This window comes from Lissotriton vulgaris, chromosome 1_1 (assembly GCF_964263255.1).
Source record: "Lissotriton vulgaris chromosome 1_1, aLisVul1.2, whole genome shotgun sequence".
NCBI lineage: Eukaryota > Metazoa > Chordata > Amphibia > Caudata > Salamandridae > Lissotriton > Lissotriton vulgaris.
Window position 1 is genome coordinate 218,773,139 of NC_141685.1, and position 26,747 is coordinate 218,799,885.

At 46.5% G+C, this 26,747-nt stretch overlaps 1 protein-coding gene across 1 annotated transcript in view; it reads left to right on the plus strand.

Moving 5' to 3' along the window:
* Positions 1-26,747, plus strand: part of LOC147740929 (uncharacterized) — a 493,251-nt gene that overhangs the window by 42,331 nt on the left and 424,173 nt on the right. Inside the window, exon 3 of the mRNA XM_086936080.1 lies at positions 17,866-17,936. Coding sequence (XP_086792206.1) covers positions 17,866-17,936 — 71 coding nt within the window. The remainder of the gene's footprint in view (positions 1-17,865; positions 17,937-26,747) is intronic.

The following is a 26,747-nucleotide window of genomic DNA, read 5'->3' on the forward strand; positions in this document are numbered from 1 at the left end:
CCCCACTGCAGGCAACCACAACAGAACACACCTTACCACAACTGCAAAATATAATTGCAGATCACATCTGACCACTACTGCAAGCAACACCTGGATGCCACTGCAAGTAGCCACTACAAAACACACCTGTACAACTGCAGACCATCACTCCAGAACACACATAGTACCACTGTGAGCAACCAGTAAACAAGACACCTTCCCACAACTGCAGGCAACGATGTAGATCACACCTAGCCACTACCGCAAACAATCACTATATAACACACCTGCCCACAACTGAAAGCTTCTACTAAAGATCTCACCTTGGCACCACTGTACGCAACCACTACAAAACACACCAACAAACAACTGCAGGCAACCTACGTAGATTACACACTGCAACTACTACAAAACACACCTGCCCACAATGCAGATCACACTACAGACCACACCTTGTTATATTCCCTAAGGAAGCCCATGTAGCGAAGAGGCTAATCGCTTACATTGTTCTTCCTTTTTCATAATAACATTTTCAGCTGTGACCTTTTGCTCAGTTACATAGGTGGCGATGTTGATTGGTTTCTTTGAAACTAAATTCATTATGCATAAGGCTCCTCACAACATTATCATAATCCCCTGTACATGATGTATAAGATCTGGCCTCACCATGAAAAAATGTCATTGCCATTTTCATCCACAGGAGACAGGGCTATCGACTACAATCTATAACATCACTAATCTATATACACATCACAAGGCACTTTTCTGTTATAAAAGATCAACACAATTGATAGATTAGCAGAGGAGGCACTTCCGCTGACTTTGAGGGTCCTGGCATGCTGAGAATTCACCATGCAGCAGTCTGACATTCCTTGGGTGGTCTCCAACTTGTGACCATGACGGGTTCCTTCATTCTCTCCCTTCAAATAAGGGGGTTGGATCGTCCCTTGGCGGGATTCTTGGCTCTCACATACACACACTCTAGGTACACTTATAGTAGGGTCCGGATAGTAGGAGTACACTATACAACTGCCTTGTTTTATGCTTGCATATATACACTGTTTTTAGCACCATGATAGAACTATATCTGCTATTTACGCTTTTGGTACTTGTGATCACTTCATCAGGTTCTGCCTCCTGATTATTGCAGCACATATATTTTACACATGAATAAAATTGGCTCAATAAATATATTGAACCGACCCACTGTGTATTCTGTATACCTCTCTGCGAATAAGTAAGTACAAGTGACTGAGCGAAAGGTACTGTACTGTTTCTACGATCTCTGAGGGGTCAGGGTTGTCATGTTCAGTGCTTGCCAGAAACCATTCACTCCCTGGTAAGGTTAGGGGCGCTTACTGGCACACTGTGATCTTGCTGGTACATAGGCCAACATATCCTGTGGGGGTGTCTGTAATAAGTCTTGACACCAAGCCCTTAGTTTAGGTTTTCCAACAAATGTGCAGCTCCTACAGATTGGTAGGAAAGACACAACATGGGGCGCAAATGTTGGTTTGGTTCTTATATAACCGTCAAATCTGAGTAGTTCAGTCATGCTTTCTCAGAGACCCCTACTCACATTTAAACCAGAGACGTCAGTATTGGGAAGGGAAATCCACCTCAGCTGAGTACGTATACTGAAAAAATTGGCTGTAGGTTATTCAAGCTTGTAGGATTAAAATTTCCCACACTGTGTAAACCCTATTTCACATTTATTTACAATTTATTTTTCCTTTTCTTACCTCCTTCAAACAATGTCTAATAACAGAGTAGACATTGAGAGTCATGAGAAGGAAGAGCAGGAAGTTTCTCTAAATGTTACGGGTGGTGACGTTACCTTCGTGAGTGAGGCACACAATACCTTCACAACAGAAGTATTCTATTCTTGGGTTAAATTCCCACCTACAGATCCACACATACAACTGTTTCACACTTACATTGAAGATGAAACATCTGAAGAAAATGTTCCATATGTGGACATAGAAGTCCTGTTAACATACCAAGAGCATATTAATTGGTTTAAAGGCGCCCTCCCACTCCCAGCAGAAACTGTTCACTCATTAAAGAATGAGCAACCTGTCCGGTCCTAGCTACGGACACACCACATCCAGACATTTCTAGATTAACAGCAGCAGAAATATATTCACTCTACAGAGATTTAGTAAAACTTTACAGAAGTCTCACAAAGTGCGTAATGCAAATACTAACAATTCAACCTGAGTGAAATGCTCAAGCTACAGGACCTCAATTGGCTACACCAAATGTCAGCCCACAAATGCTGAACGCAGTATTGGGAGACATTCCCACCAGTTGGGAACAGATCCTGTTCTGGATAGCACAGAAAGTAGCAGTTTTTCTCCATATGGGCCCACAGGAAAAACCCATAGTATTAACATTTGCTTGCCAATGGGGTACATCATTTGCTGCTGTCTATACCAAAACTCATGGTACCCCTTCAAGTGCAGTTTCACCTGATGTACTGAAACAAATATAGAATCAGTACTGGGCAGAGCCTGCCCTGGACTTGGGGATGAAACTGATGGGCAACTTTGACCAAGTCTCAGCTAATATGTTAACTAACATAAAAGAGGAGGCAGCAGCAGTGGCTATACGTCAACACCTGATGGAATTCCCTCCTGCACAGTAGGAGCGAGAATTACTAAAGATTATCGAAGAAACCTATGTTTCAATCAATTATTCAATCAGGGGGTTTGTGTAGCATGCTACTCACCCATGAGGGCCTCTCAAGGCGCTGGGGGTGGGGGAGGGAGTGATCTGCTCCGGGTCAGTCGAACAGCCAGATCTTGATGTCCTTCCTGAATGTGCTCAGGGTTGGGCAGCATCTGGTGTTCACCAGGAGCATGTTCCAGGTTTTGGCTGCGATGTAGGAGAAAGCTCTCCTGCCGGTTCTGTTTTTGCGAATGCGGGAGAACACGGCCAGGGCCTGAGCGGAGGTTTCTCTTCGGTATGTGGAAGGATACTCTCTCATTGAGGTATTTGTGTCCGATGTTGTTGAGGGATTTGTAGGCGTGGGTGAGGAGTTTGAAGGTGACCCTCTTCTCGACGGGGAGCCAGTGGAGGCCTCATAGGTGTTGGGTCATGTGCTTGTGAAACGGAGTCCTGAGTACGAGTCTGGCTGCAGCGTTCTGGATGGTTTGGAGTTTGCGTAGAAGAGTTCAGTTGAATCCTGCATAGAGGGCGTTGCCGTAGTCCAGTCAGCTGGTTATGAGTGCGTGTGTGGCAGTTCTTTCTGCAGTCGGGGGATCCATTTGCAAGGTCTTACGGATGATGCAAAGGCAGTTGAAACTAGTGGAAGCTACTGCGTTGATTTGGCGGCTCATGGAGAGGGAGTAGTCAAGGATGATGCTGAGGTTCTGAGCGTGGTCTGTCGGGTTGGGTGGGTTCCCGATGCAGAGGGCCACCAGGTGTTGTCCCGTGCAGAGGTGCAGGGTCCGAGGATGAGGACCTCGAACTTTTCTGATTTGAGCTTCAAGCAACCATCTTGCATCCAGGCTGCAACGTTTTTCTTTCATTGTTTCACTGGGTAGAGCTAATCTGGGGCCAGACCTGGGAAACCACAGGTTGAAAAGGATAACTCTAAGCAAACACCAGATTCCGCAAAAAAACAAATAAGATATTAAACAAAAAAATAAACAAAACAAAACACAGTCATGGGTGGATCTCCTCAACAGGAACCTTAGAAACCGTGCTAACATTAGAAAACCTAACAGGTATCAGGATACTGATACACCTTCCTCTCATTCCTTACACAATTTGTCCGACAAACACCCAGAGAGAGGCGGATGGTCAGAACAAAGATCAGAAGAGCAAGTCAAGCCCAAAAGGGAGACACATCACACTTCAAACTACATTATCAAACAAGAGACTCCCAAACTTCAATTTAATTCCTTCAGTGCTCATGAGAGAACCATTCCGTCATGTGCAGAGGCGCACAAAATGACCTTTTTTTAATTTTTGCCTCAGGAGATGAGTAAGAGCTTCCCCAACCTCCTGAGGCTTTTTTTCCCTTCAATGTAACGACGATCGTGCGCATGGTGTGCTGACGTCATTACATCAAAACTGAACCTTAGGTTCAGTTTTATTGTTTCATTGGCCAAAGAAAGCAAACAAACCACTCGTATGAGCTCCGGCCGTGAGGGCAACGGCGGCGGAGCTGACTCCTGACTTCTAAGCACCGTGAGGGAAACGGCAGAGTACTCTATCCCCCAGGTGCCCCAGCAAACACCGGCGCACCGGTGACGCCATAGCCTGCGCCCGGAGGCGCTACTTTACAGCGGAGCGCCGAGCGCTCTGGGGGGCAAAGAAAGCAAACAAACCACTTGTGAGAGCTCCGGCCGTGAGGGCAACGGCGGCGGAGCTGACTCCTGACTTCTAAGCGCCGTGAGGGAAACGGCAGAGGACTCTATCCCCCAGGTGCCCCAGCGAACACCCGCGCACCGGTGACACCATAGCCTGCGCCCGGAGGTGCTACTTTACACCGGAGCGCCGATCGCTCTGCAAAGAAAGCAAACAAACCATTGGTCTGAGTTTCGGCCATGAGGGCAACGGCGGCGGAGCTGACTCCTGACTTCTAAGTGCCGTGAGGGAAACAGCATAGGACTCTATCCCCCAGGTGCCCCAGTGTAGGAACTGGTGTCACCAGGTCCCCGGGGGTAGCCTGACACGAGCAGGTAGGCACCCGAAAGCTCAGGTGTTAAGTGACTACACAGCACACGCATCCATCGAGACAATAAATGCATGCAATAACTGGGTCCACACCACTGAGTTGTGATTTAAAACAATATGCTTTTATCTGGAATAAAATGCAAGGTAGTCAATCACTCAATTTCTTCATTTCTTCCCCTATTAAAACATTTCATCAGGGGTGCAATTCAATATTCACTGTAGCTTACCACCATGAACATTCCATGAAGCCCGCCCCTGCAAGGAAGTAATTGAAGCGACATTCAAGTATTTTTCAGGTAGAGCCCTCAAAAATCACAATAGCAGGAACTCATTTCCTTAAAGATCAGGCAACATCACACTAGGCAGGAATAACACTACTTATGCCAGAATAAAACGTTTCCTTAAGCAGGAATAAGCATTTCATTAATCTCATTCACCGGTAATGAACATTTCCTAAATCAGGGCTAACCATTTCATTACATAGGAATAACCAACTCCTTGAACAAATAAAGACATTTCATTTAGCAGTAATGGCCCGTTCATCAGGCAGGAATAAACAGGTATCAAAATGTTTCTTCAGATCCCAATATTTCTCCTGGAATGAAGCATTTCATCAGTTATAAACATTGTCCCCGCCTGTCAGGAGCCATTCCCCAACCAGGGGTTAACTTTTATCAATTGCAGCCCTCCCTCCGGTGGTTTTTGTTTTGGGGGCCTTGGCCCAGTCCCAGGACTAATAGGGGGCCAATGGGGCCCAGCGATAATCTTCCCCAGGGATGGGGCGGTTCCGTGGCCTCCTCCTCACTCCTGGGAGGCCCAGCGTCTACTTGGGTCCTCCGCCCTCCCCCAGTGATTTACCTTTACTCTTCGGCCCTTCCCGGGCCCTTGCAGCGGTAATTCGGAAGGGAAGGGCCCTCGTTCTTCTCACAGAGCCCTTCGGTGACTGGCCCACTGACCCGCTCTCTCCAGGTTGGTGAAGATATCTAGGGGCCAAGCGCTGCTGAAAGGCCTGTCCTGGGCCTCCTGTTGTCTCCTCCGGCCTCAGGACCAGTTCGGCACGTCAGGGAAGGGGTGCGGTGATTTGTGCCAATGGCGGGGCCGCAATAGCGTGTGCCGAGCCCCAGAGCCAATCCGAGGCTCGCTTGCCAGGGGCTCGGCCACGCGGCCAATCAATGTGCGGTGGGGTGTGGCCTAGTGACGCGTCCGTCGGCCCCCGTCCCGTGATGGTGGTTCCCTGCCTCGTCGGGCCTAGTGAGGCCTAGTGCGGCCTACCGGTGGTCGACGATGCGGCGGCCCTCTCCTGGCTCCGAGGGCCGCCGTGGGTGGGCTAGGACGCCGGTGCAGGCTCCACTAAAGGGCGGCATGTCACGACAATGTCGCAGAGGCCCCACGGACTCCCGGGCCGCAGAGGTGAGATCTCCCTGGCAGCGCTCCCCGGCACAACACTTTGTGGGGCCCGCAGCTGGCAGGCAGGAGGGCGCTTGATACGTATAGTGCCTCGTGGGTACAAAAGTATAGAGTTCGAGCGCGAGGAAGGGAGCTCTCAGCAGGCACCAGGAGGCAGGGATTGAGCGCTCTCCAGGCACAGAGGGGAGCGCTGGAGAGGGCACAGTTCGAATTATCAGGACAACCAGTTCAGGAGGCTAGCGCTAAGTAGGGGAAGCGCTTAGCAGGCAGTCCAGGCAGTTAGGCATGGAAGCAAGGTAGGACAATGCAGGCCCAGATGAAGACAGAGGGGCGCAGAAGTGGCACAGCACAGTACCTGGCTGATCCCCAGTAGTCCTGGTAACACATGAAAATAGTCTTCTCGGCACTTGGTTGTTCTGGCACCCTTAGGAGGTGGTTCTTGGTTGCTGGGAGAGGGGGGGCGGAAGGTTGAGTTGAATGCTGGTCAAGTTCCCTCAGAAGGTCACTGAAGAGGGTCTCTGAGTTCCCCTCCCGCCGGGCCAGAACAGTGGGCTAGCTCAGTGTTCCTCACTCTACTTGGAAGGCAGCACCTAAGCTCTGTCACTCCCAGTGGCATAGGTCCCTGACTAGGCCCTACCGCCTAAATCTCCTGCGTGGGTCCCCCAGGTCAGTGATGCCCCAACTGACTAAAATGTTTCCCTCCCTTCCTTATATATGCCCAGGTCAGGTGACTACTCCCTAAGGTGGCAAAAATAGGCTCTGCCTCTATTCTGGAAGGTTCCAGGAGCTTCCTCACTCTAACTATGGGCAGGCGATGGAAGGCTGGCATTGCAACAATGTTTGGGGTCCCAGCCAGCTCCTGGCAACTAGGGTGCTACTAGAAAAAGACCACGCTGCAGTAGCAGGGGCCAGTGGCAGCCATGTTTGAAGTAGAGAGCACCTGCACCTTCGCATTGATTGGCAATTGGTAGGTGCCCGGAGACCTAAGGCCAATAGAAAAAAAAGGTGGGAAAAATAAGGCAAGGGTGAAAAATAAATAGGGACAGACTACCCTAGGGCTGACAGGTCTAACATGCGTCCCCCCAGCCGAAAGAGGGGAGAGCTACCCAACCTCTAGGGAGTTCTCGCCCCTAAGGCGGAAAACCGGGAGAGACCGTCAGCATTGGCGTGGTCAACTCCCGGCCGATGTTCCACCCGAAAGTCCATCCCCTGTTGGGAAATGGACCACCTTAGCAACTTGGGATTTTTGCCTCTCATTTGCATGAGCCAGCGAAGGGGTCGGTGGTCAGTTTGAACCAGGAAGTGAGAGCCAAATAGATATGGCCTCAACTTCTTCAAGGCCCAGACCACAGCGAAGGCTTCTCGCTCGATGGTACTCCATCGCCGTTCCCGAGGGAGGAGTCTTCTGGAGATAAATGCCACAGGTTGGTCTTGGCCGTCGTTGTTGAGTTGCGAAAGCAAAGCGCCTACGCCGTGCTCTGAGGCATCCGTCTGCACGATGAATTCTTTCTGGAAGTCAGGAGTGGCCAGCACCGGAGCGGTGCACATCGCGCACTTCAGTGTTTCAAATACCTCTTGACAAGCAGCCATCCATATCACCTTGCGTGGCTGCTTTTTGGACGTCAACTCGGTCAAGGGGGCTACGATGGTGCCATATCCCTTGACGAACCTGCCGTAGTAGCCAGTGAGGCCAAGGAAGGCTCGGACCTCCGTTTGGGTCTTGGGGGGCTCCCAGGCCATGATGGTCTCAATTTTGGCCTGAAGGGGTTTTACCTTACCCCGCCCACCAGGTGTCCCAGGTACACGACAGATCCATGTCCAATCTGGCACTTGCAAGCCTTGATGGTGAGACCAGCACATTGCAAAGCCTGCAGCACCTCCTGGAGATGTTGCAGATGGTCCTCCCAGGTGCTACTGAAGACAGCTATGTCATCCAGGTGCGCCGCTGAAAAGGACTCCAGGCCAGACAGCACCTGGTTCACCAACCGCTGGAAGGTGGCCGGAGCATTCTTGAGCCCGAAGGGCATCACTCTGAATTGGAAGTGGCCCTCGGGGGAGTAGAACGCTGTCTTCTCCTTCGCTCCATCGGCCATGGCAATCTGCCAGTACCCTGATGTTGGAAATGTCGTTTACGACGCAACTTTTAGCACGCAGTGCTATTACAACGCAGACTTTAAAACGCATTCCAGTACAACGCATTACACTGGGGGGCGCTCTAGGATAGGGAATTATTTTCATTTACTATCCAACACCTTCCCTAGTGTCCACGGGGACTGGTGTTGGAATAGTAAATTAAAATATTCACTATCCAACACCCCTTAGTGTAATGCGTTGTCATGGAATGCGTTTTAAAACTTGCGTTGTTACAGCATGCGTGCTAAAAGCAAGCGTTGTAACAACGTACATCCCCCTGATGTCAAGTCGATGGTGCTGAGGTACTTGGCTGCTCCCAGCCGGTCAATCAGCTCATCTGCCCGTGGGATCGGGTGAGCGTCTGTCTTGGTGACTGAGTTCAATCCCCGATAGTCCTCACAGAACCGAAGTTCTGATGTGGTGCCCGGTGGGGCCGCTTTCGGCACAAACATGACCGAACTAGCCCACGGGCTGCCGGAAGGTTGGAACACCCCCAGCTCCAGCATTTTGGCCATCTCACCCTGGATGCTGTTCTACAGTTTCTTGGACAGCCGGTAAGACTTGGTTTTTACTAGCGGACTGTCCCCTGTGTCCACATCATGGGTACACAGATGTGTAATTCAAGGCGTGAGGGAGAACAACGAGGCGTGCTGCGCCAATACCTGGCGGCAGTCCCTCTGTTGCTCTGGGGTCACGGATGGGGAGAGGACAACTCCCTCCACTGAACCATCCTTCTCCAGGGCCGCCAGAAGGTCAGGAAGAGGCTCACGCTCCTCCTCCTCGCTCCCATCCGTCACCATGAGGAGAGCAAGCTCCGATCGCTCATGGTGAGGCTTTAGGCGGTTGACGTGAAGCACCCGATGGGGCTGAAGGGGGGTCTTCAAGTCAACGATGAAGGTGGTCTGGCTCGACGCTCCACAATCTAGTACAGACCAGTCCACTGGTCCTGGAGGGCACTAAGCTCCCCAGGCTTCATGACCCACACCTTCTGTCCAGCGTCCAACTCCACCTTCCGAGCGTTGCGGTCATACCACTCCTTCATGACGGCCTGGCTAGCCTCCAAGTTGTCTGAGGCTTCCTTCCACAGCTTGGACATCTGGCTGCGGAACGCCAGCATTTAGCTGACAACATCACGGGGAAGCTTCTTCGAAGTCTTCTCCCACCCCTCCTTGACAAGGCTGAGGGGCCCCCTCACGGGGTGGCCATAGAGCAGTTCGAAGGGGCTGAACCCGACTCCCTTCTATGGTACCTCGCGGTATGAAAACAGCAGGCAAGGGAGGAGGATGTCCCATTTCTGCCTCAAGTCCTCTGGCAGGCTCCGGATCATCCCCTTCAAGGTCTTATTGAAGCGCTCTACGAGGCTGTTAGTCTGGGGGTGGTAAGGAGTGGAGAACCGATAGGTCACTCTGAACTCCTTCCACATGGCCTGCATGTCGGTCGACATGAAGTTTGTGCCCCTGTCTGACACCACGACCTTGGGGAATAACACTCTGGTAAATATCCCCATCAGGGCCCTCGCCACCACAGGTGCAGTGACGGTCCTCAGTGGAATAGCCTCTGGGTATCGAGTGGCATGGTCCACTAACACCAAGAACCGGTGCCCCGCAGAGGTCGGAGGGTCCAACTGCCCAACGATGTCGAACCGACCTGCTCAAAAGGGGTCCCGACCACCGGGAGTTGTTCCAACGGGGCCTTCACTTTGGTCCCCGTCTTGCCACTTGCCTGGCAAGTCTTGCAGGTCTTGCAATAGGTGTCAGGGGCAACTCTCTTCCTGGGCCAATAAAAATGGGGGACTAGTCTCGCAAAGGTCCTGTTCTAGCCCAGGTGTCCAGCCAAGGGTATTTCATGCACCAGTTCCAATAAAAAGGCCCTGTAGCATTGGGGGACCACTAAGGCCCTCTAGGATCCATGCACCGGAACTTTAGGCTCACTGTAAAGGAGGCCATCCTTGCAGAAAGAAAAACTTTGTGTTTCATGTCACAAAGATAACATGGCTGACTGAACTTTCCAAAAGCTGCATACAGCGCATGCTCACAAGGCCAAGCGACAACACCAGAGGACGCAAATCCGCCACCAACCGGAGTCTATCGTCATCTCAATCATTGTTAAAAAGTTCTTCAGTATCAATAACAAGTGAAAGTAAAGAAGATATTTGTGATATATTGATGCTTACCTCAGAAAAATATGCACATGATGGACTAGCTGCATGTTAAGAAAAACAAATTAAAATGCACCAAAGTCATTCAAACCTTGCCTGAAGATTACATTGAAAATAAACAGTAGTTCAATACCTTTCATTATTGACAGTGGTGCATCAATAAACCTGAGGAAAAAAACAATGAACTGTCATCTTGCTAAACCAAAAGTTTTTTCAAAGGCTGAATCAACGCCTTTAAAAAGTCAATATTTCTTTGTAGCAATGATGAAACACAAGAAAACCGAAAAAAAACAACCATTCATGTGCTTCAAGGTACAGCATCAAGTGCCTGTCTGCTCAGTTTCAGTAAAGCTGCTGATATGAGAGTGATATCAGATAAACTACAACATGTATGCTCCCCATAAAATATTAAGTCAGTTCCCTTTGTTGTTTCATGGGTTAGGAAAACTATGAAAGTACAATTGCATATTACTGAGGACAGACATATTGCCTTTCATTTACAAGAAACTGCTGAAAAAGTACTTTAATTGTTCCTCAAACATGATATCATTAAGCGTTCCACTAGTCGAATGCCATGGGTTTCTTCCATTGTAGTTGTTCCGAGGACAGTGAAGGAGCTGTATGCATCTGTGTAGACATGCATTAAGCGAACAAGTCAATTGAAATAGAAGGACATCCAGGTCCGTAGTTTGACGACATGATAACACAATTGAAATGTGCAATTGTCTTCTCTTGCCTTGATTTGAATAAAGGACATCATCAGTTGGTACTCTAGGAGAATTGTAGGTACAGTGAAACCTTTTCTACACATATTGGTCTGTTCTGATATAAAAGACTGAGTTTTTGTGCCGACGAGCTTTTTCAATATGTCATTCGACGTAATATACAGCCTGTCATGAATGCTTTCAATTATAGTGATGCCATATTAGTTTTCAGAGCTACTCAGGAGGGGCATGATAAAAGCTTTCACTCAAGCGTGTTTAATTGCTGATGTAGGTTTAACTTTAAATGATGATAAATGTGAACACGCTAAAATTCTTAGGTCATATCTTTTCTGATGCCGTTATGACACCCAATCCAGCTAAAGTGCAAGCTTTGTCAAAGTCAAAACAAGCTTCATTCGACAATTGTCATAAAAGCATAACAATTACAATTTAGTCATTTACAATAAAATTAGATAAATACATAAAAAGATAAAATCACAATAAGAATAAATTTCATCATATTTAAATACACAAAGTGATGGGAAGTTAGGCATTTTGTAGCTCATACATTTACACTTTTGTTTCTGATGACCCACGCCCATCCTAAAAATTTTGCCACTGCAATGTATATAAAGGGAATTGGACTTGTGCAAATAATTCGAACGGCCACCATTCCACTCCGTGTGCCCAGCAATTTGGCCATAGGACGCAACCACACTCTACGCGGGGCAGAGTATGCGGGGCATCCAAAGATCAGATGACTAATTGTTTCTTTTGGATCTGGGCAACATGGGCATGAGGCATTTCCGCCACTGGACCACCTATATGTAAATACTCTGACAGGGATACTGCATAGTCTCAGTTGGAAGTAGAATTTTCTGTCCAGTGGCTTTGTTATGTTGTCCAAGAAAGGCTCAATAGAGTCGCATCCTTGGACTCCATAAAAGCCCCAGTTAATGAGAGAGGAGAGGTGGTCCTGAACACTCTGGAGGATATCATTCCCCAGTACAACCCCAAGCGTTGTCAACTGCCAGTCCCCCACAAAATGTTTATATGTTACATTCATTCCTAGGCATTGCCAGTTACTGTTCTAGATACATCCAAGACTTTGCCACTGTAAGTGCTCTGTTGAGAGACATGTACAAAAAGAGATGTTTCATTTCATAGGTCACATGAATTCTACGATTACAAGAATACAATTACACTGTTGTGCACTGTCCGGGAAAGATAAAAACCCTGCTGAGTACTTTTCCCGAGTGCCTATACAAGATCATGGTACCCTTTTTAAGACAAATGAAGTCTACATGAATTTTATTGTGAAATCAAACACATCAACTGTTATTTCGATAGAACACATTGTCACTGCCATGAGTCAATGTAGTGACATGTTAAAGTTAAAGGGAAGTATTGCACATAAGTCTTGGAACCATCATACTCAGCCTCTTGCCAGTGACAGTGAATACCAGAAGTTTAAAAATGTTAAAGATGAACTGTCCATGACTCAGGAAGGCATTATCCTGAGAGGTTTGAGTATTGTCATTCCAGAAAGCCCATGACACAAGATAATTGAAGTGTCCAATGAAGGTCATCGTAGAATAGTTGCCACAAAACAAGATCTCTTAGACAGAGTCTGGTTTCCTCATCTTGATGTGCAGAGAGCTTGATAAGACCCTTATTGGTTTACAGAGGTGAAAGTAAATAATACTCTATTTTTGTGGTAGTTTGAGTGAGCAGCTAGGCTTATCAGAGGGTAGTGCTAATCATTTGTTGTACTCATAGGGGCAAGAAATGATACACACATTCAATGAATCAAGTAGAGACAAAATAAGTAGTACTTTTATATTATATTAATATTTAGACCAAGAACTTCAGGTACAAGGTAAATACTTTTTGCAATACCAAAAATCATAGTAAAACGCAGTAATCACAGTTGTGCACTATTACACTCAAGATGATTCCTATCAAAGAAAAAAGTGTATTGGAAAATCCACGCAATGAAAAAACACTTTGGTTGATCATCTCTAAAAATCAAAAGGTTCGGGGGCGAAGGTCCAAAGTTCCAAGACCAAGTTCTAGGGAGCTCCCAGGGCTTCTCAGGAGCAGGGAAAAGGGGGGTACTTTGTAGCTGACATGCTACAAAGACAGGGAACCACCTGTAAAAGCAAAGAACAGGTGGACTTGTAGGTAAGTTCAAAGGCTCTCAAGGGAAATTGGGGATCACAAGGGCTCTGGGGCCGTAGGAGCCCAGCTGGATTGAAGATGCCCTGGCTGGGTGGGCTAGGTGCAGTGAACATTTGCAGCTGGACAAAGTAGCGCAAAGAAACATCTTGCGGTCCGGAGCTGGCACACTGGCATGATCATTCTGTAGCTGTTGGGCTCCTGGTGAGGTGGGTCACTGGAGTCCTGAAGTCCCTCATCAGGTGCTGGTTTACTGTGAAGATGGAGTCCACCTGGAATCGGATTTGTAGGTTTTTGCAGCAAGGGGTCCAGTATCCCAGATATTGGTGTCTTGCAGCTCATGTGGCACCTGGGGCCTCAAGACTAGATGCAGAGACCGAGATGACCCTCTAGAGCAGGCATACCTTTGGCTGGGACTCAGAGATGTTGGTCGGACTGGGTAGCTGGATGACACTGGACAAGACGTTGCTGTTTTGGAGACCTACAGCTGCAAAGAGATAGTACCTCCATCTTGAGGGAGTTCTTTGGTGATTTACCAATTGCTAATGACCCTCCAGGGTTTGTGAAGGCCACACAATGATGATTTGCAAGATGGCAATTATTGATTTTGTGGTGGCAGGCAGGATTTTGCTCCCAAAGTCCACCACAGGGGTCTGCAGTTCTCAGTTCAACCGCGTTTCTTCATTTGTGTTGGACTCTACTGTTCAGGGTCTGGGGTGCCACATCTAAACTAAATTTAGGGATGTTTATAAGGAAGTGACAGATAGTGGCCAATGGACCCCTTACGTGGGATGTCTACACACTCTATTATGCTCACCTCCTGCGGGACATTGGCAAGGCCTTTTCAGTGTCAAGACTTACTTCAGGCTTGCGACAGAGCCAGGATCCACAGAAGCGAAGATGTACCCCTACTCTCCCCTAAGGTAGAGCCAAATAGAGTATTATTAATCACTCTAGTATTGAATACTGCCTCCCTGGAGGGAAGAGACAAAGGAATGGATCACCAGGGGATGCCAATAAGTGGGACAGGTTTAGATGCAGTAATGCTCCTCAACACCTTTCCCCAGGCACTGCATAAACAGAAAATAATAAAGAAGAGAAGAAGAATTAATTATTATCAGAAACTCTAAACTTAGTTAGTGGTAACAACCTAACAAAATTATTTGTACTCTGATTTTGCACCGCCACATACTCACAATTATGACTGAAGGTTGGAACCTTGTGGTTCAGGCTTAAGTAAAGTAAATAAAGTCTTTGCATCCCCATAAAATAGAAGTCTCTTCTGATAAGGCAGCAAATGAAGATTATGTAGAATATGAGCACTTCACTGTGTAATAATTATACAGATCCTGTGGTTCAGCAAACACAAATGCATATATCTGCCTCCAAAATGTAGAATATCTTGAGTTTTTTAGAACAACACAACAGACAGGAAAGTATTTTGCAGATCGTGACTCCAGCAACGTGATACATTGTTGCACTCCTGGGCTTCTAAAACAAATAATGAGAGGCAGGCCACCTCAGTCTTCAGCACCTCCTTTCTCTGAAATGAGAAACAGCTAAGCAAGGCTCTGGGGGTTTTGCAACAAACTATGGGCTATATTATCAAGAACGGCGTTAAAATTATCGCCGCTTTAGCAGCAGGAAACTGCTGCTAAAGCGGTGATAATGAGCTTGATAATATGCCCCTGTGAATTCCCATAGAAGCCCTGGTTCACACTCATCCATTGATTGTTATCTTTCTGGCCCCATCACAGTGGACCACTTTCCTCCTCCTCACCTGGCCCTTCCCGAAGGCTTCTTGGTGCCAGGTATGAGTGAGAACGATTGACTAAGCTTGGGGAACACTTCCCAGAAAGTTCAGGAGCAGGTCAAGAAACTGCTTGACCCCATTGTGCTTCACAGAACAGTGCTGGTGCCAGAAGGCCTTGCAGAACCCCTGCTTGTATTGCCTCAGCTGACTTCTGCTTCATAATCTATTAGTGAACTTCCTGAGTGGGGCCAGATTCCCTCTTATTTACATCTGCCTCGTGTTTATTCTTGCTACCTATCCCCACATTCTTTCCAGGGACCCAGACTAAGTGTGACCTCGGCTGTGTGCGGATTAGTGTCTGTAGGGGGTGGCTGGTGATATTCCATCTGGAGGGTTTTGGGAAAGTAGGTGTGAATTGGAGGGTGGTGGGAGACTTGGAGACATGAGGTCTGTAGCATGTTGACCATTGACCTGCTGTGTATCATTTTCACCACATGAAGGTGTAGAGTGCATATGTGTGAATGAGTGTCCCATATGGACCAGGCTGGTACCTGTGGCACCATATAGCGGAGAAGAGTGTGTGTGCATGGGAGTGACAGTCAGTGGACCATCTATGATTCATGACACTGGTTGGCAAGTGTGGTTAACAGATTATTCTTTGCCAAAAGCACCTTACATTTAACATTGGTTATTATCTGCACGGCCCAGGCACACAGTGCTGCTAAAAAGTGTTAACATTTTTTGTATGTACATATGTCTGATGTCGTTGTGACCCAGGTTGCAGCCTATAACTGAGTTACATTGAATTATGAGAATTTTGTGGGTGTGCCTGGTGCAGACATGGGATTTAGAATGGGAATTATTCCATGTGTACATACTAATGATATCTTATCAACACAATTGTTCCTAGTACTAGTAATAGGATTGCCAAACATGATTTAGGCCCAGAAATACATGATTTTCATGTTGCATCGATGAATGTGTTAGTTGAATATAAACAATACTTTATCCACATTCTGTGGGAAGTGGATTTACCGTAGATGAGCACAGTGCCTTTGCTTTACACATTGCCTATGTGACAAGCCTGACTACTCAGTGTCAAACTATGCAAGAGTGGGCGCAGGTCGTAATGTATGTAATAACTGTTCTTGAGGGCGATTACTCCCATTTTTCGGTTGACCGAAAATCTTTCATCTATCACTCAAGAAAGAGTCATTGAAAAATTAGATGGCATCTTTGCGACATGAGGAGTTCCTGCTATGTTAAAATCTGACAATTGCCCACCTTTCAACAGTCAAAAATTCAGAGACTTTCTTGATCATCATAATGTGTAGCATCAGAAAAATACACCTCTATGGCTCCAGCCCAATGGCCTTGTCAAACGTTTCATGAGTACATTAAAGAAAGCTGTTCAGTGTGCTATGTTGAAAAAGCTCGACCTTAAAACTGTGTTGAATTCTACTCTGTAAGCTTATTATTCAACCCTCACTCAACCACAGGTGAAAGACCCACATCCTTGATGTCCAGGAGAGCAATGATGACCAAGTTAGCTCATTGGACCAACAAAAGATCAAATATTGAGGAAGAAACCCATACAAAAGAAGTTGTTTTGTAAAAGGGAAATGAAGGCAAATGAAGACAAGGACTGAAATGCAAAAGACATTGTTTTCACTAGATGAGATCAAGTGCTTGTTCATCAGTTGAGAAAAGTAAAGTCTGATGCTCCCTGCGATGCTGAACCATCCCACATCGTGACCACCAAAGGACAAATGGTGACTGCCTGGCATCCTGGGAAGTCCATTATGCGAGACTCCTCGCATGTCTGACACGCGGCTCAATACTTGTCAGGTACTGATGTCAATGTAGAGACTGGTTCTGGAAGGACAATTGTAGACTCTCTGTTGTTGCTTCTGCCTTGTCACAGGAGATCTACTGCCAGTTCCCAGTTTCCAAAGACCAGATCTGGATAAGTAATCATAGTGCCACAAAGGCTCATCAAAGAGCGTGATTGTGTATATATTTCTAAAAATATTTAAATTTGTAATTTAACAGAAGGGGATATGTAGTGTTGTGTAAGTTAGCAATGACAGAACCCTTTTGGTTCCTGATGGGTTCTATAGGACTGAGATGTAAGTGTTAGAACGTAGTCAAGTGAATGTAGGTTTAAAATGTTGAGTTTGCGCTTAGTCACAAACAAATAAAGACATGTAGTACCATGCGTCATGTGTGGCAAAGTCATTGTCGGGTCCGCAGGCTGGAGAGGACGCTACACTCCCCACTATCAATGACCAGACCATTACATCTTACCAAGAAGCAGTGTATGGGTATATGTAGCAATCAAAAGAAGAATGCAAGCGAATAAGAGGCAGGGACATGGACTGATTTGTTTTTGGCAAGGGGCAGTGAAAAGGCCTGATTTTTCAATTAATATTCAAAGTATAAAGTATTTTTTTTTATTTATAGCTTTTAATATGCAGGTAAGCACAAAGAGACCGTAGTGTATCAATCACAGCCCGATCCAATGTCACAAATAAAGATCTCCTACCTATCCTCAGAGTCTGTTTGCTTGTAACCTATGGAGGTATTCCTGCTAGCAACAACTGAACATCAGCCACAAAGATTCTTGATTCACTTTTTCACCCCAGAAACAGATATACATTTCCTAACACTGTTGCATATGTATTTGACGAGAATTGTGGATGGAGATTAATTACATAGATAGATTTGATAATATGTTGTATTTGACTGTCCACCACTACCTCTGGTCTTTCAAATTGTGCTTGTTGGGAAACCTGCAAAGGTTTCTCTATTTGCAGTCTGATATTTATAATATTATGGAACCTTAAGTCTGTCCTTCAATTTTCCAGGAGTATATCCCTTCGTCGAAGATCTAACCACAATGAGAGTCGAGGAGAAGTTAAACGCATTAAACTGAAAGGTAATACAACATCACCTTGGTGCCCTAACACAGTGATCGATGTATGCAATCCTGTCTTACCCCAGATTGTGGTGCTACACATAGAACAATGTCATTCAGCCCTGGAACTATCCCATCCCTGGCCTAACATTTTCTCTGTTTAAAGGAAATTTGAACTCATTTCCACATCATTGAAGGATCATGTTATGTTAGTAACACATGATTACATGCTGGTGCTTCCATAATGAGAATCAGTCTCTAGTTTACAGGTCTGGTTTTAATGTGCAAATACAAGCATGGACAAATGCAAACATATTATTTTTGTCATCTTTCAGCACAATATGCCTTTTTCTGTCCCTCCCAAGTCTGGACTATGAGTTTTTTTGTTCAAGCTTGCAGTGATGTATGGCACCAGCAAACACATGCCCAGGGAGTACAAAAAACAGCTCTACTACGAGCTTGGGGATTAAAAACAACACACAGACATAGGAAGCACAGAAACAGACAGATTACACAGAACCATAGACCAAATAGTATGTGTGCAGGATGCATGCCTATCTTTGCATGTTTTACGACATTAAACCTAAAACATTTTTCTGTATCAATGCTTGCTGTAAAGTGTTTGAGGTCTGTAGATTTTTAGGAAGTAAAGGGTATTTTATGATCAAGGTTTTGAAAGTAATGAGGAAGTGGTCTGACCAATACACAATTTCAATTTCAATTTCAATAAGCTTTATTCGGTTGAAACAAAGCAACCATAAAAGCACAGTACAATTATTAAAATACATTCATATCTATACATTAAAAGGAAATACCATGCCAAAGAGTAAATATGCACATACATACAATAAGTTTACAAAAATATAACAAACAGTTTTTAGATTATACAAGAAAAGTGCAAAGTGCGTTAACAAGGAATTTCATTCATATAAAAAAGGGGGATTCAACCCTAACTCAGTCGGCATGTAACCGGTCTAAACGTAACATCATTCCCCCACTTAGTGCCGCCTCCTCTGCAATTCTAAGCAGCCCCAGGCATCAGAGATTTGTTATCAGACCTTTCAAGGGTCGAATTATCAGATCAATGCAAAAAGTGTTTCCAAGTGGGTAGCTTATGGTTGCTGAGTGTATTGTTGCCCCTACAGTAATTATTTCCTGTCTTAAATCTTACATGGGGCACATATGCGGCTCTGGGGTAAAAATCTCTCAATTCCCTTACAACTATTGGGCCGTCCCCCCTTTGAGGCTGCCAGCCCAGAAGATAATGGACAACCCAAGGATCCCTAAAGTTTACAAGAATCAGATCTCCCGCTATGTCTTTGGTTAGAGGACCCAACCATTTCACCCTTCTGACATTCAGTATTTTCCCGTCTAAGTTTGGTGGAAGGGGCCTATTCTTTGTTAACCAAAAAGATACCTTGTTTGCCAGCTCGGTTTGTCCCTCGATTTTTCCATTGCTTAATTCAGGCACGCCTGATAGAATGCAGACAAATGGAGCTGCCTCCGGCGGTAGGTCAATTTGATTATTTTTTCTTAGCCTATAACCATTTTTTGAGAGAGTCCCCACTAAGGGCGTTGAATCTTTGGATGACCCTACTCCTTTATCAGAGTTCAGTGGTATTACCTTTTTTGGACTACTTCTGTTTAGTGTAGTTTGCCGAGTATTAGATGGTAATGACTTTTTACATTTGTTAGGTGCAGATGGCTTGGTTGGGGGAGTACTGCTTTGTGTCATAATTATAGGTAGATCGGCAGTGGCTGTGAGTTCAGCTTTGTTAGCACTTACTGGACTTTCTAAGACGATAGCGTTCGCCTTCGTTGTTTCTTCTATATAGGTAACTTTTTCCCCGATAACCATGATTTTTTTAACCAAAGGGGATATTAAAGATTTAATGATGTGTTCAATCAGGGTCAAAGGGTCAGTTGGTGTTGAAGGTTGGGGAGAATCAGAGGTAGAGCATGCCCTGAATGATTGCGGAGAAATAGTACAGACCGAAGGGGGATTGGCATCCCGCTTTCTTTTGGTGGGGGGTATCTGAGGGTTCGTAATAAAAATACTATCTTTAACTGTAATTGAGGAGTGGTTTCCCTGGTGGGTTACTTGGGTGTTAGGTAGTTTGTTAGGACTAGGACTTATATTTAATGGGGCACCAGTTGATTCGTTACCCTCTTGAAACAGGATGTAATTAGTTTTGCAAAGCGCATTAAGTTCTTCCAATAGTGATAGCGATTGGCAGAAGTTGGTTGTTACTAAAGGGGATTGACGGTAGAAATTTAAGTTATCCAAACTCCCGTTTCCAAGCCCCCCACGGGAGTTAGTATTATTTATGACCCCTTTACCATCCATAATGTTGATAGCTTTCGAATAAAGCAGCAATATGGTAGCAACGACAGACACCAGTACTGGACCAGTGTACAATGTCATAAGTCCAATTCTGTTAGGCGGAAAGGGTATCAAGGCAGTCACGATTATGAGTCAATATGATTTACCTCCTGTATCCAGTGGAAGATAGGACAATATACCAGCTCGGTACCTCCTCCTTCGTTGTAGCCAAGAGGGGTGGCCCGTCCCGGCCTCCTTGTGCCTCTGAGGGCCACAGAGGGCCCGCCCTTTGCCCGGGCTTAGCCCCGAGCTCGGTCCCGCGCGCGTCCCGCGTCGCGGGGCCTCCTGTGTGTTTTTGACCGCCTCCAGGCGCTTCACGGGCGTCAGCGCCCGCAGGGGATGCTGGGAGTAGTAGTTCTCCCTCCGCGCAGCGGCCACCTGGTGTTCCTCGGCGGCGGCGGGAGGGAGGAAGGGCAGCCAGTCAAGGGAAAGTTCAGAGTCCACCCCACGGGAATTGCTGGCGAAAGATGCGGTGCTCCTGACAGGTAAGAGCGGCGCTGGCAGACAAGCGCAGGGGAGCCCGCTCTGCCGGACCTCCCGTGTGTTTTTGACCACCTCCAGGCGCGTCACGGGCGTCAGCGCCCGCAGGGGATGTCGGGAGTAGTAGTTCTCCCTCCGCGCAGCGGCCACCTGGTGTTCCTCGGCGGCGGTGGGAGGGAGGAAGGGCAGCCAGTCAAGGGAAAGTTCAGAGTCCACCCCACGGGAATTGCTGGCGAAAGATGCGGTGCTCCTGACAGGTAAGAGCGGCGCTGGCAGACAAGCGCAGGGGAGCCCGCTCTGCCGGACCTCCCGTGTGTTTTTGACCGCCTCCAGGCGCGTCACGGGCGTCAGCGCCCGCAGGGGATGCCGGGAGTAGTAGTTCTCCCTCCGCGCAGCGGCCACCTGGTGTTCCTCGGCGGCGGCGGGAGGGAGGAAGGGCAGCCAGGCAAGGGAAAGTTCAGAGTCCACCCCACGGGAATTGCTGGCGAAAGATGCGGTGCTCCTGACAGGTAAGAGCGGCGCTGGCAGACAAGCGCAGGGGAGCCCGCTCTGCCGGACCTCCCGTGTGTTTTTGACCGCCTCCAGGCGCGTCACGGGCGTCAGCGCCCGCAGGGGATGCCGGGAGTAGTAGTTCTCCCTCCGCGCAGCGGCCACCTGGTGTTCCTCGGCGGCGGCGGGAGGGAGGAAGGGCAGCCAGTCAAGGGAAAGTTCAGAGTCCACCCCACGGGAATTGCTGGCGAAAGATGCGGTGCTCCTGACAGGTAAGAGCGGCGCTGGCAGACAAGCGCAGGGGAGCCCGCTCTGCCGGACCTCCCGTGTGTTTTTGACCGCCTCCAGGCGCGTCACGGGCGTCAGCGCCCGCAGGGGATGCCGGGAGTAGTAGTTCTCCCTCCGCGCCGCGGCCACCTGGTGTTCCTCGGCGGCGGCGGGAGGGAGGAAGGGCAGCCAGTCAAGGGAAAGTTCAGAGTCCACCCCACGGGAATTGCTGCCGAAAGATGCGGTGCTCCTGACAGGTAAGAGCGGCGCTGGCAGACAAGCGCAGGGGAGCCCGCTCTGCCGGACCTCCCGTGTGTTTTTGACCGCCTCCAGGCGCGTCACGGGCGTCAGCGCCCGCAGGGGATGTCGGGAGTAGTAGTTTTCCCTCCGCGCAGCGGCCACCTGGTGTTCCTCGGCGGCGGCGGGAGGGAGGAAGGGCAGCCAGTCAAGGGAAAGTTCAGAGTCCACCCCACGGGAATTGCTGGCGAAAGATGCGGTGCTCCTGACAGGTAAGAGCGGCGCTGGCAGACAAGCGCAGGGGAGCGGACCAATACAAATTTAGATGTTTAAAAATTAGAATGCAGTGTTTATGAAAATTAGGTTCACCACGGATTCCTTATTCTGGATAGGGAAAGTGCAATGTTGTAGTAGGTTGTTGACTGCAAGGAATTGAGGAGGAATGTGTGACAGAATACCATTCTCTTAGTACAGCATCATAGCAAACACATTTAGCGGTGCAAAATCATCATTTGTGAAAAGTAAGCTGGACCGTACTAACAGATTTAAAGCAAATTTACATTAAGCTGTAAAATCACATTAAGTTGAAAAATCTGCCTCAGTGAATGATCAGCATGTGTTTTGACATACTTTAGGGCGAACAAATCACATTTATTTGTATGCTGTAAGAAAATGCCCTGTTTGGGTGGTCATCCCCTACTTTGTTGCTGGATTTTATTGCTAGCCTTGTTTGCACGCAATTATGACAACATACACCTGCCCACAATTGCAGGCCATCACTAAAGATCACTCCTGGCCATGAATGGAAGCAAAGACTACAGAGCACCTCTGTTCACAATATCAGACCACCATACAGAAAAAGGTCGGAGGTTTTCCGAGCGCCATTGTCATCGGCCCCTATGTGTTCAACACCTTCCCCAAATTGGTTTAGATTGGAGTCAGAATAGTAAAGTTCACCTCTTTTGTGTCTAATGTATTCACAAAATTGGTCTCAATTGGAGTGGGAATAGTAAATATAAACCATTTACGGTCCAACACCTTTCCAAAATAATTTATATTGGAGTGGGCAAAGTAAATGTCACCTTTTCAGTGTCCTACACCTTCCCCCAGTATAGTATGATTGGAGTGGGAATAGTAAATGTCACCGCTATAGTGTCCCCAGTTTCTCCCAATATGGTTAGATTCGAATGACACTAGTAAGTGTCACCTCTTTATTTGTCTAACAACTGTTTTTAAAAGGTTTATCTCTCAAGTGAGATCATTTTATTCAAAATCTTTAATTTTGCCCCCAGCGCCTTGAGACCCTCACGGGTGAGTAGCGCACTATACAAAACCCTGATTGATTGACTGATTGATTGATTTATATGGAGTAGAAATGGTTTGTGTTACTTTATTGGTATTGTTGGTGATTGAAAATATAAACAATATAGAGTGAGTTTTATGCTTGCCATCAATATTATTATTAATCATATTACTTTTATTTATGTTTCCAAAGTTTATTTATTGTATATTTGTACATTTTTAATCACATATATTTCAAGATACACATACATTTCTATATAAAGGTAAGTGAGTACATCATTTTTACTTTTTTTAGATGAGAAAATGTGTACATTTTACTTAAATACAATTGTATGTTGTATATTTTCAACATTTATTTCCCATTGTTTAACAGATTAAAAAAATATTAATAATTTAAATACATATTTTCAACTTTATTTTAACATAATTTTTTTATGTATAAATTAAATATTTGTGTTAATTTTATACTATTATTTAATATATACGTTATAGTCTTTTCACACTTAAGTATAACATATATAACATTTCAGACAGGATTTATATGTTTAATATTTTTTTAACATTTGTATACACTTATTAAACATTTGGGCAATACTACCCATTTGTTTTTATGGGGGAAAGTCTTTTTTTAAAATTAGTATAGTACCCATATTGTTTACCACTACCTTCTATTTGGAACCGTTTTTTATTTTTTGGGTCGATTTCCCCAGAACCAGGCTGTGGGTTGGAAGGGTTTTGAAAGTAGGGGAAGTCAAGGGTGGAGGTTTAGGCGCTAGTTAAAATATATTTCAGTTTTTTTTGTATGTTTATATGCATAAGTATTAATGTTTTTCACTAGTTTGTCATTTTAGATTGTTGTATACTCTTTTACTCAGTATTTAATGTTATATTGGATGATGGTACTTATATTTTGATGATTCTTATGTATATCTGTTTTTGAGAATGCATGGACCTAATCATGCCTCTGGTGGCGGTCCAACCCCCGCCACACTGCGGGACCACCCTCAGTATTTTACGTGTGGTAGTCGGGCCACCACAACACCGCTGGCTCATACAAGATCAAGAATCCCATGCGATGGAGACACTGCAGAGAGGGGAATCAATATTCTGCTGGTGCCGATGTGACACCGCCAAGCATATTACAAGTTTCCAATCTACCTGCCCTAGATTAGAATTGTATTCTGGCAGGCAGTGTATCAATGGGCTTGGCAGTCGTCCTGTTGGTGTAGTGGTGGAGGGATGACAGAAGGACTACCAAACTTGTAATCAGCCCCTATGTGTTTTGCCAGTGAATCTTTTTATTTACTTTTCAAGTTATGTATACAAACGTATCCTATGGCATTGAGAATTGACATATGAGAAACCAATTTTTTGTAACTTTAATTTCCTTTTTTAAGGGTTTCCTGGAGCCTTTCCTTTATTAAAACACTTATTTTTTTATCGTTCTCACATACTTTGGATTGCATTACAAGATATTTTGGGAATCAGTATATATTTCCATGGTATTTGGAATTTGAGTTGTCGTCTGCTTTCAGAGTGATGCAGTCTGACAACACAAGTGTCCTACAAGTAGTCCATAAAGGGACTAAGGGCCATATTTTCAAGGGCTTATCACCACCAGAACGCCACTTTTTACGGCATTCTGGTGGTGATAAGCCCTTTGCCTTATTTATAAGGCAGTGTTAAGCCACTTAACGTGGCTTAATGTTGCATTGTAAATAATCACCACCCCCTTTTCTGAATCGTTTTTGGCCACCATAGGTGTGGCAGGGTATACTCAGACATGAGTCCCTTGCTCACTGCACCATCAGGATTCAAGCAAGCCGGGCCGACGACGGCTGAAATGCCAGAAACCGGTCTCCGGAAGCTTGTCTCCTTTCTGGTGAAGAATTGGCTTGGTAGTTTGGTCTGCCCTGTTCCCATGATGCACTGGGCCAGGGACAGACTAATTTGCATATAGCCAGGTTCTGAGCTGAGATGGTGCAGTGAGCTAAATAACGGTGATGGATCAAGTCCTGATCTTTAGACTGGGTAAGAGTGGTCTGCTTAATTCAGACACTCTGTTCATCACCACCCCCTTTTCTGAATCGTTTTTGGCCACTATAGGTGTGGCAGGGTATACTCAGACATGAGTCCCTTGCTCACTGCACCATCAGGATTCAAGCAAGCCGGGCTGACGACGGCTGAAATGCCAGAAACCGGTCCCCGGAAGCTTGTCTCCTTTCTGGTGAAGAATTGGCTTGGTAGTTTGGTCTGCCCTGTTCCCATGTTGCACTGGGCCAGGGACAGACTAATTTGCATATAGCCAGGTTCTGAGCTGGGATGGTGCAGTGAGCTAAATAACGGTGATGGATCAAGCCCTGATCTTTGGACTGGGTAAGAGTGGTCTGCTTAATTCAGACACTCTGTTCATCACCACCCCCTTTTCTGAAGCATTGTAAATAAGGCCCTTTCAACACAGCATTTACGTGAAAGAGACGAGCAATGGGTATTGCAGTAGACATTCTGCCGCAACACCCATTGCTTTTTTACACTGCCCCCATTTACAAGTGTGGTGTATATATGGGGGGGCACCAAAAATAAAACCAGGTAGAAACCTAGTCTTAACCTGGCTCCTCGTTTTTGCTATTTTTCTGTGTGCTGCACTCAGTAAATAATCACTAGTGATTTTTGAAGGTGGGTTGCCCTTACTCCACATGAACAATCATTAAATAATGGCGAGTTACAACTTTTGTGTGTGCTGCGCAAAGCAGCACACAAAGAAGTTGCAAATAACTTTACTTTAATAACATTACTGATACTTCCTGCACATAAACAATCTTACCCTGCCATTGTGCAAGGGTGCCTGCGTTGGCGCTAGGCAGCTAAATCTAACCTCCGCACCAGGGGTGCATCGCATTCTTGTATATACTGTGCGGTGCACCTCAGTGCTTGGAAACTGTCATAGTGTGGTGTTAGCAATTTTGGCTTAACGCCGCACTCTGGCAGTTTTCTTGTGAATATGTCCCTAAGGGGCTCATTACGATGGCGGAAGTACTGCCACCGCTGGGCCGGCGGTGCGGTCTGCCGGCCCTGCAGACCGCGATTCTCCCACCGCCAGATTACAATAGCAGTGGCACCCAGAACGTAACCACGGCGGAGGCAAAGCCCATCCGCCAAGGAACCACCACGGGCAATCATTATGATTGTCTGGCAAGGCGGTCTGCATCCATGAAAAGGTGGCGGTGCCAAGTAAGCACCATACCAAGCACCATACCCCAAATTAGGATGAGGTCTCCAGCCAGCCTTTCCGCGGAGGTGCAACTGCTGTTGAAAGGCATGCAGAGTTTGGTTGGGGGAGGTGTGGGTGCACTGGGGTGGTCATTTCACTGCACCAAGTGGCAGGCACAGTGTAGTGCCTGCCAAGTAGTGCAGTGAAATGCACAACATTCTCTTTTTGACATTGGGCGGTGCGGCTGCCGCTGCAATATTAAAGGTGCAGATTCCGACTGCTGCGATGGCGGTCGCATCATAATCGGCTATGCGGGACCGCCGCATGCATGGCGGACTGTCCCGGTTTACACCACCATGACGGACGGAGCCAGTCCGTCCGCCATCGTAATGAGCCCCTAAGTTCGTCTTCATTTTGTTGGCAGAAAGGAATTTCTATTAGTACATTTTACTGGTTGGCTACT